The sequence below is a fragment of the Chanodichthys erythropterus genome, chromosome 14 (assembly GCF_024489055.1).
Source record: "Chanodichthys erythropterus isolate Z2021 chromosome 14, ASM2448905v1, whole genome shotgun sequence".
NCBI classification, from domain to species: Eukaryota; Metazoa; Chordata; class Actinopteri; order Cypriniformes; family Xenocyprididae; genus Chanodichthys; species Chanodichthys erythropterus.
Window position 1 is genome coordinate 33,398,917 of NC_090234.1, and position 13,699 is coordinate 33,412,615.

At 35.9% G+C, this 13,699-nt stretch overlaps 2 protein-coding genes across 4 annotated transcripts; both read right to left on the reverse strand.

The window, feature by feature from the left end:
• Positions 1-494: 494 nt before the first annotated feature.
• mettl21cb (methyltransferase 21C, AARS1 lysine b) lies at positions 495-3,378 on the reverse strand. The gene is made up of 6 exons (XM_067410386.1): positions 3,193-3,378; positions 2,802-2,921; positions 2,246-2,409; positions 1,609-1,726; positions 1,220-1,491; positions 495-1,101 (listed from the first exon to the last, which is right to left on the reverse strand). The coding sequence occupies exons 2-6, from the start codon at positions 2,893-2,895 to the stop codon at positions 982-984; spliced, it is 768 nt and encodes a 255-aa protein (XP_067266487.1). The 5' UTR covers positions 2,896-2,921; positions 3,193-3,378; the 3' UTR covers positions 495-981.
• A 3,773-nt stretch (positions 3,379-7,151) lies between these two features.
• On the reverse strand, positions 7,152-12,138 carry si:ch211-160b11.4 (magnetosome-associated protein MamJ). 3 transcript variants are annotated; one of them, XR_010897200.1, is made up of 7 exons: positions 12,045-12,137; positions 9,921-9,986; positions 8,524-9,522; positions 8,290-8,372; positions 7,874-8,011; positions 7,669-7,760; positions 7,152-7,510 (listed from the first exon to the last, which is right to left on the reverse strand). XR_010897200.1 is itself a non-coding variant. In XM_067410634.1 (7 exons), the coding sequence occupies exons 2-7, from the start codon at positions 9,955-9,957 to the stop codon at positions 7,443-7,445; spliced, it is 1,431 nt and encodes a 476-aa protein (XP_067266735.1). In that variant the 5' UTR covers positions 9,958-9,986; positions 12,064-12,138; the 3' UTR covers positions 7,153-7,442. The 3 variants fall into 3 exon arrangements, 2 of the variants coding, with proteins under 2 accessions (XP_067266735.1, XP_067266734.1); XM_067410634.1 differs by having other exon boundaries at positions 7,153-7,510; positions 7,669-7,774; positions 12,064-12,138; XM_067410633.1 differs by having other exon boundaries at positions 7,154-7,510; positions 7,669-7,774.
• Between the last annotated feature and the right edge of the window lie 1,561 nt (positions 12,139-13,699).

Here is a 13,699-nt window from a genome sequence, read left to right on the forward strand (position 1 = left end):
ATAAGTATCTTATGTTTATCAAGGCTGTATTAATTAGATCAAAAATACAGTAAATAGTAATATTGTTAAATATTACAATTTAAAATAGCTATTTTCTTTTTTAAAATGTAATTTATTCTTGTAATGGCAAAGCTGAATTTTCAACATCCTTACTTCAGTCTTCAGTGTCACATGATCCTTCAAAAATTATTTTAATGTGGTGATTTGGTGCTCAAGAAACACTTCTCATTATTAGCAATGTTGATAACCATTGTGCTGATTAATACTTTTTTCAGGATTCTTTGAATAGAAAGTTCAAGAGAACAGTATTTATTTGAAACAGAAATCTTTTGTAACATAAATGAATAAAGCTATTCATTACTTTTATTTCAATAAAAAAAAACTTACAGATCACAAAACTTTGAAAGGTAGTGTAGGTTTAGGAAGGAGATTAGCATTTTGCACCATGTTGCAAAAAGTATTTTAATAACAATGACAGTATAAATGGTGGCTTGCATAATACATTTGGGAGCAAAACAGCAGCACTAACAGTCTTCAGTCTTTTTGTTTGTTTTTAGACATTCACAAAAAAAAAAAAAAAAATTTCTATGGAAGCCTATTTCCAATTCTGACAAATAAATACAACAGATTGCAATGAAAAATCAAATAAAAGTAGTTGAAAATTGTGAGAAATGGTTGCATTGTGACAATGTGACCACTACAAGTACGAGATCGCATTACTACAAAAAAAAATTATTTTTATCTGAAGTGATTCATAGTTTTAATAAACATAAAATCATAAAAATGTTTTTTGTTTTGTTTTTTTTGCATTATTGCCAGTCATTGTAACTTCTCAGATGGCCAACAGGTGGAGCACCTTCCATTCAATATTGAGGCTGCTGGCCTCATTTATTACATGTATAATCTCCCATGTCTTACACATTTCTTACTATTCAAATCATGTTGGTTTTCTCTCTTCTCCTTGTCCTCTCTCATTTGGGCTCACTTCCTTGCAGTGGCCTGATAGATCCTTACCTCCTCTTGTGGGATCTCTTCCAGCAATGTGACGTTCAAAACATTTTTTAAGTTTTCAATAAAACGCAGGTCAGATTGGAATCTCACCTGTTGGAAATAAGACATCGAGAGCCAACAGGTCTTACAAAAGAGACCACCTCAGACCTCATAAATTTAACATGTTAGCTAAAGAGAATGGTTATATGAACAAAACACAGAGCCTGACCTTATTTGCCAACAGTATGGTGGTTCCTGGCTTGCAGAAGTACTGCATGGTGATCAGTAGATCTTCCAGAAAGTTGTGATGATAGACCACGTCTGCACACAGCACATAGTTGTAATGGTAGACCGAGCTGGGGAAGTTACGTTTCACATCCTTACCCCAGGTCAGAGCCGCCACCTGAGGCGTGTACCTGCAGCGGCCCCGTGTGTTGCGCGAAAGGTTAAAGTTCAGATTCGACAAGACATCGGGCAGATCTGTGGCCGTGACCCAAGCACCTTCATGTGAAAAAATAAGACTTTTGTAAATGAAAATAAATGGTCAAATAAGTAATTTAAATTTTGACCTTTCAACCGCTACATCATTGTGCAAAAACTAAAAATACTTAGGCCTACCCAGTAAACTTGCCACTATGGACACCAGTCCTGTTCCCGCTCCAAGTTCCAGCACTGCTTTATCCAGCAAATCAAGCTTTTCCTGGTTCCTCTCCAAATACCGACAGAGAGCCACAGCCTGTGTGCACGCATACATACAAGTGGTATCTGAACAAACGCCTACGCCACAAAAACAAAATGGCTTCACACTTGAAATAGTTAACCCGGTGTCATTCTCAATCGCGGGTAAACAGAATTCTGGGGTATCTTGCTGATGTTTCTCATTCAGTACATTCCGATAACATGTGTAAATAATTAATGACTAAATAATAACTACACAGGAACAAATGAGTAACACAATATTAACATTCTAGTAACTACTAGGCTATTAACTAAACTCTGAGTAACTGATTACTAAGTAATTGCGCTTAGTTGAATGTGGTCGTTAGCTAATCGATCCAAAACCTCACAAAAACCGCATCGTTTTACACTGAACAAGTTTGGCAGCTCAATGCTGGATTATAACTGCAAAAGTTTCTGCCCCCGGGGAAAAAGTGGTGCTAACACCGCTTCTAATTTACCTGGGGTTAAAAGAGGCGTTAAAAATGGCGTTAACACGGGCAGTGGGCTATAAAAAGATAAAAATATCTGTTCTTACGCCTGGCCAGATGACTGCGCCAAAAGAGTCGAGCGATTCTCGGATGCTGATCTCCTGCCCGGTGAAGAAAAAGGTCTCGTTGCCAAGGGAGTAGAAGAAACTGGGCTCCCAAGAATTGCGCCTGTTCAGTGCCTCCTTCTGCATGTCTTTTCCCTCCACATCCTCTGAAAGGAGCACCAGTAAAAATGTGTCAGTGCAATTCGTATTAGTTTGTGTGATCTCGTTTGTTTTTTTCTTCCCATCATACGACTCACCAAATTGTAAAATAGTTTCATTACATTTTCTCATGAGATCAGGTTGCAAGTCTTTGAAGTGGAGCAGTCAAGTTTTAGGTGTTTTGTCAAGAGTGCAAGTATTAGATCTAAATCCTGTTTGGTAGCAAGATTTTTGTTATTTTTATCTAAAAAAAAGTCAAATATGTTTTAATAGTTGTGCTAAACTGCTATAATATTTATTAAAAAAAAAATGCAAATATGCTACATAATAGGTGCATTTTTATTCACTGATTTTTGGAACCCACTGTCATTCTGCTCCCATATCTCAATTTTCTACTTACCTTCCTTTGTGTTGTTTGGTGGTGGTTTGACAGGGTCTGCTTGTTTCACAATTCCCATTTTCTGCACATTTAGACCTGGCCCTTCTATCTCCATAATGGAAGTCCAAACGCTCAGTACAGCTATCATGGTGGAAGATTCACGTTTTTAATTCTCAATAAAATTCTCAATAAAACTTTATCCTTACCAGCTAAATGCATTGACACCTAGCTATTATCCAGTGTTTCATATACTTCCCACATGCATGAGTATGAATTGAATAGCACCCAAACATGCAAAATTCCTTTGGAAATAAATTTAACGCTAAACTAGTTTCAGTAACAAACAGTAGGCCTAATGAAATGAAATCACACTTAAATACTATCACAAACACTTAGAAACACAAAAACAGACCTGACACTTGACAGTTGACATCCTCAGGGCAAATATTCTTTTATAAAGAGGCAGCATCCCTCTGCTTCTGAGTTAAATGTGCAGTTAGTTATGAGAGAGAGGGAGAGAGAGAGTTGCATGCAGCATCAAAGCCATTTAATTCCACAGCTCTGAGAACAATCCTCTCCTCAGGGATCACTGATCCCTCTCATTGGTTTCCGAGTTTGTGGAAAACAGACAGAGATATAGACAGAGGGGGGAAAAGATGTCTGTCGGTATTTGTGTTTGTCCACATGTTGACTTCATTGGGAGCCGGTTTCCTTAGAAAATCTTATCCAAGAAGGCATCTCCCTTTTCCTCGCCGTGCATGGCTCTGGCAGATATACTGCGGCCTATGGGAACTTGGAAACTGAAACTGGGGTCCAATAACCTGTAAAAGCACAGATGGTAAATTAGGGATGTCTGCAAGAGTAGGATGACCTAACGGTCAGTTTTAATAGCTGGGATGAAATCAGACTTCAGAAATAACCTGAGGCTGGGCTGACATAGAAAACATGATGATGTCTGAAATACCAAAGTAATAAGCCAAGAAAAAGTCTTGGGATTTTACTATTGGTAAGGGGTGTTCGTGGTGCACCTAAAGCCCATTTATAAAATTACATCAACATTAATATGACAGAGTATTCACAATGTTCAATAAAAGAGTTAAAAAGAAGGCTACACACATCAAAATGATCTCCAACAAGTGCAAGATCAAAACAGAAGATATGAAAATGAGGAAAATCCACACAGTTTAACTATTCCCTTTATTTAAAATAAAATAAAACAGCAATGTTTCGATTGTTTGAGTGATAATATCAAGTGGTTAACTTAGCATTGTTAGGGGCGTAGTTTGTGGGGGGGAGGTAACCGCCCCAATATTCAAATGCTTCAGTTACAACCCCCCCAATATTTCAACATAAAAATCACCATAGATCAGATGAAAAATATGTAGAATTAATTTATTTTGAAGCAATAATTTCGTTTCTATTGAAATATGAGTTCGTCATAATAAATTAGAGAAAAAAATACCTCCCCCTCCATTGAACCGATTGGTAACGTCCAACCAATGCGTGTCGCACTTTCACCAAAACAACGCGAATGGCGCTCTACTGTTTGAATGAGAGAGTACGGGTAGCTCAAAAAATGAAGAGAACTGCTTCCCAGCCGACTATATTAAACTGCTGGTCAAAGAGAGACGTTAAAAAGAATAAAGCATGTACTGAGAAGGAGGTATGAGAATATTGTAATAGCTAGGTACACTCCACATATATTTTAGCTAGCTAGTCCATTGCAATTCAGCCATAGCTAACAGTGTAACTGCAACCACCAAAACAGCCGTCTGTTTTGTTAGTTCATGTTTTAATAGTGTCTGTATTTATCAATGACAAAAGTATTCACATCGGTGTTTGTTTTCTTCCTAAATTAATCTGACTTTTGAACGAATTGGCTGAATGAACGATTTAAGTGACTGACTCAAAAAAAAAAAAACGAATCGCTGCCACCTACTGGCTGTGTTAATATTTAACATAATTTCTTTCTTTTTAGAATTACAGTTATGTTAGAATTTGATGAATGATTATACATAATTTCATAAAGTTATGATAGATAGATAGATAGATAGATAGATAGATAGATAGATAGATAGATAGATAGATAGATAGATAGATAGATAGATAGATAGAAAATAAATTATCCAATAAACGTTACACACAAAACAGATTATTATAAAAAAATAAAAAAAAAACAGACAGCATACCAACGTTCAACCCCCCCAATGTTGAAACCAAATCTACGCCCTTGGTTTCAGGGTTGAAACATCTGTACAACCTGTACCACCATCTGTACCACCTGAAGCAAATACAAAAACTTTATTTGTTTAAAGATAGATAGCTTTCTCATCATTAGTGCAAGGTACTTTTTGGTTATGAAACAACTTTTCTCTAGAGCTTGCACATATTTGGCTATAAGTAGCAAAGCGGCAAGGGATATGACAAGTATTAATTTCTGACTGAAATGACTGGAGTGGTTTTGCTTTAGTCACTGCAAATCCTTCGCTGACACCCAGTAGCGAAAACACAGCTGCTGAGGTAAAATGGAAAACTGACTCAGCCATGAAGAACAATGTATTGTGCATGCCAAAGTAAGCCTTAACCCCATATCCCAGAGTGTGTGTTGGACAAAGTGAGAGAGAGGGCGTTAATCTTTAGATATTCTGATAATAATATCCATATGAACCATTCTAGAAAATCTTTGGCTTTAAAGATTCTAGTAGATTCTCTCAGCACCTAATCCTCAGCATCCAGCAGGCCATTAAAACCAAACACTTGGAAGTAACCTCAGTAACCTCTTAAGCATAACTGTGCTAAAGTTCATTTTTAAAGGTGATGTGTGTAATTTTCTAGTTGGAATTTGTTAAAATTTCTCATAGAAGGCATTTATCGTTTGGTTTCTGAAAAACATGTAAATACACACATACACACCCATATACAGTAGTAACCAATGATGTCTTTGTATTAATGACCCTTCAAGTTAAATCAAACCATCAAAAATTAGGTGATTCTCTCTCATTCTCTTGTTTTTACATGTGTTCATATTTTTTTGTATGACAGCCTGGCCAAAAATTTTGTCCGCACAATTTGACGTTTCATTGCTTTATCACCTATAATCCAATTGACTTCAAGCACAACAATCAAATTCCCTTTAAGATAAGTCATTTCACTCGGCGACCATCTTTGAAACGCCTCTCGGGCATCCTGGGCATCATGCCCTATCTCTTTGAAGGGGGAAATATCAAATTCCCCAAAACTGTTCCCCAACCTTACGATTACATTTCATATTTGAAATCACCAATGAAATCTGACAACAGCTGTCTTATAAATGTTTAATCCAAACGCTCGAATCATGACAAAAAACGTATTTTTTAGGCTGGATCAAGCTAATGCGCATGCGCGGACCTAAATGCGCGTCTCTTCTGCCATGTTTCAGAGGCGCGCGTCTGACTGTTTCTATAGAAACCGGTGCTTCTAAATTCTGCTGCAGTGACGCGATGACTTTACCAGTCAGCCATTGGCTCTTATTTAGAAGGCGGGACTTATTCCGCCATATTGCGCGTTACACTTTCTTCCATTCAAAACAATACGAGTGACACGTCTTGTGTTATTCTTTAGTCTTTGCAACAATGCAACATAAATCTTTAACACATTTTTAATGATATTTAAATAAAGTGTGAAGATGTCATTTTTTCTAGGCCAGACATCACGTTTGCTCACTACTCTGTGTGAGTGTGTGTGAGTGACACTTCCAGTGTCCTTGTAAACCAAATGGCTTAAAAAATATACTAAACCGTGTTATTTTGAAATTCAAAACATGCAGAATGTTTTCTGTGATGGGTAGGTTTAGGGGTAGGGATAGTGTAGGGGGATAGAATATACTGTTTGTACGTCTATGGAGAGTCCCCGTAAACCAAATATGTGTATGTGTGTGTGTGTGTGTATGAAACATGAAACAAAAAAATATATATATTTTGCAAGTATGTTTGGTAATGCTAGTGACACAGAAATTACACTTTACCTTTAGAACTTCATGCACTAAAGTTTTCATATTTTTAACATTATGACTGTCCCAGCCCAGGCTCCACCACTGACTTCACAACATATGCGTCTGTCAGACGAAGTGACTCTCTCTTTATCCCATAGATGATGCATAGAAACATAGGAATCCTGGCATTCCTGGACAGATGATGAGATGGAAAACAGCCTGCATGGTAGGCTCATGGTGATGAGAGCTATTAGCGTACCAGCGCCTGGCTAAAGCCTCTGTGAAGCTTTAGCGAAAAGCTCTGTGAGGATTTAGCATTGAGTGTCCTTTCAGTTAACAGCTAAATGAGTCAACTATTGGCATGAAAATTACAGGCGTAGATACAGTAATAAAAAATATAATAGAAGACCATAATAAAAGTCACTTATTTAATGCAGTTTTACATAAAACATGAAATACAACAAGTGTTCCACAGGATGATTTTAGCAAGTAAATTAAATTAAACAAGTATTCAATAGATCAGTTGTGGAGTATAAAATGTATGTTTAGTTTAGTGGCAAATTTAACAAAACAGGTTGATTATGGAATAACCCTTATAAATTACTTTTTAAAAATTACAATAATAATTCTTATTGTTTACATGTTCTTCATAAAAGTCACTGTATAGCAGGTTAGGTTAACCTCCTGGCTGTCTAAAGTGGGCAGGAACAGATGAATGGTCTGATATCACGGCATGGCATATCATTGAATCGCAGGTTACCTGAAATTAGAGAAAGCTTTGTTAAACTAATAAAACAGATCATAAAAAGAGGAAAGCATCTCTATAAGAGAAGTACGAGATATAAATTAAACCCTTGGATTATCTCTGTGACGAGTGCTACACATTTTTGAATTTAGTTGTTCAGCAGCCACACTTACTCAGTATCTCTACACAATTCTCTATCCCACCATCATTACTGGGCTGTCCAACACCCCAGTTATTATAGCTCCACGGCGCTCCATCCAACCATCTGAAATTATTCGTCTGTCAAAACAGGAAAGCTACTTACTAGTGGAACAGATATGTAGGAGAAAATATCAAATCATGTGAAAAAGTGAAATGCTGCAAAGCAAATAAACATACACCAATAACTCTCCGTCCTCCGAGCCATGTTATAGTGCGGACGCCATACTGGTCCATTAGTTTTCCAATTTCTTCACGAATGTAGTTGCTTGTCACTGAGGCCAGGTGGCCATTAGGGCAGATTTCTTGACATTGTAACTAAGGAGATTATAAAGTGGAAATAAAAAACAGAAATCAAGTTCTATTATTACATATTTCATAATGATTTCTAGATAAAATAATCTATCTTGTAATTCAATATAGATGTTTTATTTGTATCGAACTAACTCATTAACCAGGATATGTTTCATTTGAACCTATCAAGCCAGAAATGTTACTTTGTACTAAAAGTTCTTTTGATTTACATTTCATTTGACTGCCAGAAGCATATTACACTAAATATGTGAATAAATCAAATGACATGAATTCATTATTACCTCAGCTGCATCGGCATTAAGGGTTCTTCTGAAGAACTGGTAACATTTGCCCTGTAGGACAACTCCTCTACAAGTCCACCTCCCTGTGGACATATCACACATTACAATCATCATTCCATAGCCTCCAAGTTTATACAACACTTTATATCAGCTCAGTAAATGCAGCTGTCAACAGTGACTGTGAACAAAAAAAAGTATGTTTTTATCAGACCTGTTAAAATCATCATGGCTTACCAGTCTTTAATGCCATTCTTCGTTCCCTCCCAGGTTCCATTACTTCTTCCAGATCTTCAGCCACAATATAGTCACCCTCAAGTGTAGGCTCCTTTAATAAATGTTCTTCTTTTTCAGATTCCACCACCATCTCATCTACAGACTCCATCTCTACTACAGGTTCCTCCACAGGTACGTTGTTTGTGTTCATCTCAATGGCAACCATTTCTGGCTCAGGTTCTAGCTCTATCTCTGGTGTCTCTTCAGTCAGATAATCTGCCGCTAGCACAGGTTCTTCCACAGGTTCGTTGTTTGTGTTCATCTCAATGGCATCTATTTCCAGTTCAGTTTCTAGCTCTGTCTCTGGTGTCTCTTCAGTCAGATAATCTGCCTCTAGCACAGGTTCCTCCACAGGTACATTGCTTGCGTTCATTTCAATGACATCTATTTCCGGCTCAGGCTCTAGTTCTGTCTCTGGTGTCTGGTAATCTGCCTCTAGCACAGGTTCCTCTGCAGGTGCGTCGTTTCTGTTCTTCTGAATGGCATCTATTTCAAGCTCAGGCTCTAGTTCTGTCTCTGGTGTTTCTTCAGTCAGATAATCTGCCTCTAGCACAGGTTCCTCCACAGATATTTCCAGCTCAGGCTCTAGTTCTGTCTCTGGTGTCAGATCATCTGCCTCTAGCACAGGTTCCTGCACAGGTACGTTGTTTGTGTTCATCTCAATGGCATCTGTTTCTGGCTGTAGTTTTGTCTCTGGTGTCAGATTATCTGCCTTTAACACAGGTTCCTCCACCATCTCTGATGTCTTTTCACTTACTTTGTGTTCCTCTGTTGTCTCTGAATCAGGCTCCACCACATCTGCAACAGGTTCATCCTGCATCAGAGGACCTTGTTCTTCTTTTGTGTTCTGTACTATTGGTTCTTTTTTAAGCACTGGTAAAACATCCACCTTCACCACGTGATCAAAAGGCTGATCTCTAAATGGCAGCTTTTCCTCCTGAAATGGTGGACTGGCAGAAGCTAGAGAGTTGTGATCAGAAACTTATAATGTTAATTAATCTAGCAATTAAATATAATTATTCACCACTTTTAAGATTTATTTAACATTTAGCTTGTTAGATATTCTAAGCTTGAAGATGCATAATTACAAATAAGCAGTATTTTTAGAGTTCAAAGTTAGTACACCTTCCAAGCTCTGAGAAAAAGTTTATATATGGGTGCACTATGGCACCAATCCACTGCCAAAAGAGCAACATTTTAAATAAATAAGCCGATAAAAAATTAAACACTGATCAGTGTTTAGCCTACAGAATGCTGCACTAAATGGCCAAGAGTATAGAAAATAAGACAAGCTGTTAATTATTAAACTAGAACAATTAATATTAACTGTTAATGTGTAACTAGAGCACAGATCATACCTGTTAAGGTGAGAACCAGCAAAAGAAATGTTTTCATCTTGCCAAAAATCTCCAAAGAGTTGCTTTCTGCAAAAAAAGATGAATTAATATTAAACCAATATAAACCAATCAATTGGTTTAGTTTTCACTTAATGAAGTTTTAAATCACAAGACTAGAACTGATGAAATTATTTGGTTATTCATTTCATAGGAATGTACTACACTGAGAGAAAAAGTTATTTAAATGATCTGATTTAATTAAAGGTACCCCATATAACTTTTTGCCCTCTAGCGGTGAAAAAAACAAAACTGCATGAATAACTAATATTGCCTTGATGTGCTATCGGAAATTTGACAATTTCTGACTTCGGAAGTCGTGATTATGAGCTCATCGCATTCAAGTTTTGAAACGGGAAGGCGTTCATGAGCAATTTTTACCTAGGAAACTTTTATTTACGATCATTCCGAGAACACGTGAAGGCTGCATAAAAAGAGACTAGCCTACTCATAAATCATTCACTAATAGGCTAAGTTTAGCAAGTTTAGATGGAAAGGATCTCAAGCAGCTGAAGACGTTACTATAGCTATACCCATTAATAGAGATGGCACTTCCTTGAAAATAAATTTCAGCACAGCTCTACTACAACAACCTATAATGAAATGACCCTTCACAGATAATGCTCATATCAGTGAACTCTGTTAGAGAGCTACATATGGCAGTTTATCTGTTCAATAAAATAGCTTACTCACCCGTTGAGTAATAAAAACGCCATCTCCTTACAACGTTTATAAATCCTTAGTTATCGCCATCTCTGTTGATTCTCGTTTTATTATGAGCACTGTCATGTTTTATTTTTGCCAGGACACTGTCCTCTGTTGGCGTTTGATTCCCTGGAGGTTCGATTTAACGTGCTCCATGTCAACCTTTCCCGCTTGTTGTGACAACTAACACCATACATGCGGAGCAACTTTTCTCCATTTACAGATTTGATGAGATAGCCTACCTCATTTCCCATGAAAACTGATGCAAAAATTTGTGAAAATGAGATCCAGGCAGTAGATAAAGTTGATGAAAAATTATTTATTAATTACAATTAAATTTAATTGTCTCACACGCAAACTTTAATCGATAATGAAAATACTTAATAAAACCAAAAGGTAAAATAACCATCATAAAGTATCAGTCAATAGTTAATAATAAATTTAGAGTAATAAATCCAGAGTATTGTATCTAATAGATGAAGATCAAAAAGAGCAATAATTAAGACATTTGTAGATAAAAGACAAGAAGTAGAAGCCAAGGAGAGCAAAGGAGGGAAAAAGCTGAATTATCAATGACTTGGTCAGCTTTATACCATGAACATATAGGGAAATTTACATCCCACACAAATTGATGTTTCACCCATTACGTCATCTACTGGTCCAGTGTCAAAAATAGTTGTTTTATCCCCTAGGGAATTTTGCAAATGTCAGCAGACATATTTTGATCAGATTCAAATGAGCAATAATTTTGAAAAACACCACTTCTGCAATACTTGGCAGGCGTCCAATATCTAACCACAAACGTGTCAGCATGACCTGTCACACCGGAAGAACAATTGAACATAGATGTCATACTCTTAAATATAAAATAAAAATAACCATAAGGGTACAATAACAAGTAAATACTTGAAAATATGATAAGAATTAATCTATAAAGTATGAGTAAATAAATATATGAAAGCAAAAGTAAAACTTATAAATCATAAGCCATAAATGATTAAAAATAAATATTAATAAAAGTGCATGAATATGAATATTGACCATTCCGGATCCATCAAAAACCATCCCACTTTAGGTCTAAAATATGAACACTTATAATAGGCTTACCACAATAAATTAAAAAAAATGTTTTGCAAGAAGGATTGACATTGACTGATTATTTAAATTTTGTTCATTTTTAACAAAAAGTTACTTATAGTGTACCTTTAAGTAAACATCATTTAATCAACCAAAATACATAAGTTACACTAACCACATTTGAGGGTTAGATCAGGATAAAATTACAGATTAACACCCTTAATTTGAAAGAAAATCAAACAATTATTTTCAAACAAAAGAAAGAAAGAAAAAAACAAACAAGGAATGTTATTCTTAAATACGTACAGAAGGTGGTTATTCTCACCGGTCTGGTGTTTGCTCTGGTGCTGCTCTGTATTGACTCTTCACCTGTGTTTCTCTCAGTGCTGTGAGATCAAATCAGCGCTTCTTATAAAAGACATTTACGACCCTTTTATTGCTTCTGTCTTGTCACGTGTAGGAGTGTACAATAGCTAACTCCATGACATGCTTCAATATGTACTATGTTTATCTAAATAACATCTCATTATATTTCCTTATTGTTTGTTTTTCTTGTAAACTTTTGCTTTGAAGTTCAGAGTACCAGATCACTTCAGTATGAAATAAAGTTTATGCAGAGATTGGATGCTTCTTTCTTTCTTTCTTTCTTTCTTTCTTTCTTTCTTTCTTTCTTTCTTTCTTTCTTTCTTTCTTTCTTTCTTTCTTTCTTGACATTTATTAGTGTGAAAAAAACTTTTTATTCCCACACTAATAACAAGTGTTGGGCACATGTGTATGTGTGGATAACATGATTCGACAACAGCACAACAACTGATATGTGGACAGGTGTTGAAAGGGTATATCAAAATGCCATGTCCTACTGAGGAAAGGAATACTGTGGACAAAGCAGCTGTCAAAAGTTTCATACAAGCCTCGCAGTGAGTGTGAGGTCTCAAAAGCAACATGCATGAACAATGCATCTCTGTTCATGAAACCTAAACCCAATGAAGAGCAGTGCAAGCAGCTACATATTATCTCTCTCATCTTATCTTTATTGCACACGTCTGGATACTTCAGAATTATGACAGACAAATTAACTGTATTAAGCCAAACATTTCCCTGAAAGGGAAGCTCATAAAACATTAAAAAAAAAAATTGCAGGACTTCAGCACTTTTTACAATGAAATTGCATTGTTTACCATCCGTCCCCATGTTTACCTGCATAACTTGATTCGACCCTTAGAGTTTGCTTTAGCTGTTGTAAACCAATAGATATTTAAGGTGGTTCAGTTATATACTTTGGACTTGAATAAAAACAATTAATTTTTAGGTTCTAAATTTAATATATATTTTTATAGACAACTTATTTTTATAGTGCACATTGCACAGCACAAAACAACATTATTATCATACCTAAAAATAAAGTAAATAAAATTATAGAAATATGTGGGAAAGCTAAATTGTTTTAATTTATTGTGTTTTACAGAAGTAATAATATCTGTATTTTCAATATCTGTATCTGTAAACTGTGGTTACCACACTTACACGAACACACACACATATATATATATATATATATATATATATATATATATATATAGGCTATACAGTGGTGGTCAGAACACCCTTGGTGAATATGATCAAAGATGACTGTAAAAATAAATCTGCATTGTTTATCCTTTTGATCTTTAATTCATAAAATGAGCAAAAATCTAACTTTTCACTGAAGAAAATCACATTATGAAATAAATGTTTTTTTACCAAACACGTTGGCCACAATTATTGGCACCCCTAGAATTTTTTATGAGTAAAATGAAGTATATTCCCATTCATATTTATATTTGTTTTTAGCACATCAACACATTGATCATAAACATGAAATTGTCCAGGCATGACTTCCTGTTCCACAGGAGAATAAACATGAGGAAACACAAAGGCCAAATTCCCGTAATCATTCATCACAATGAGTGAAACCAAAGAAT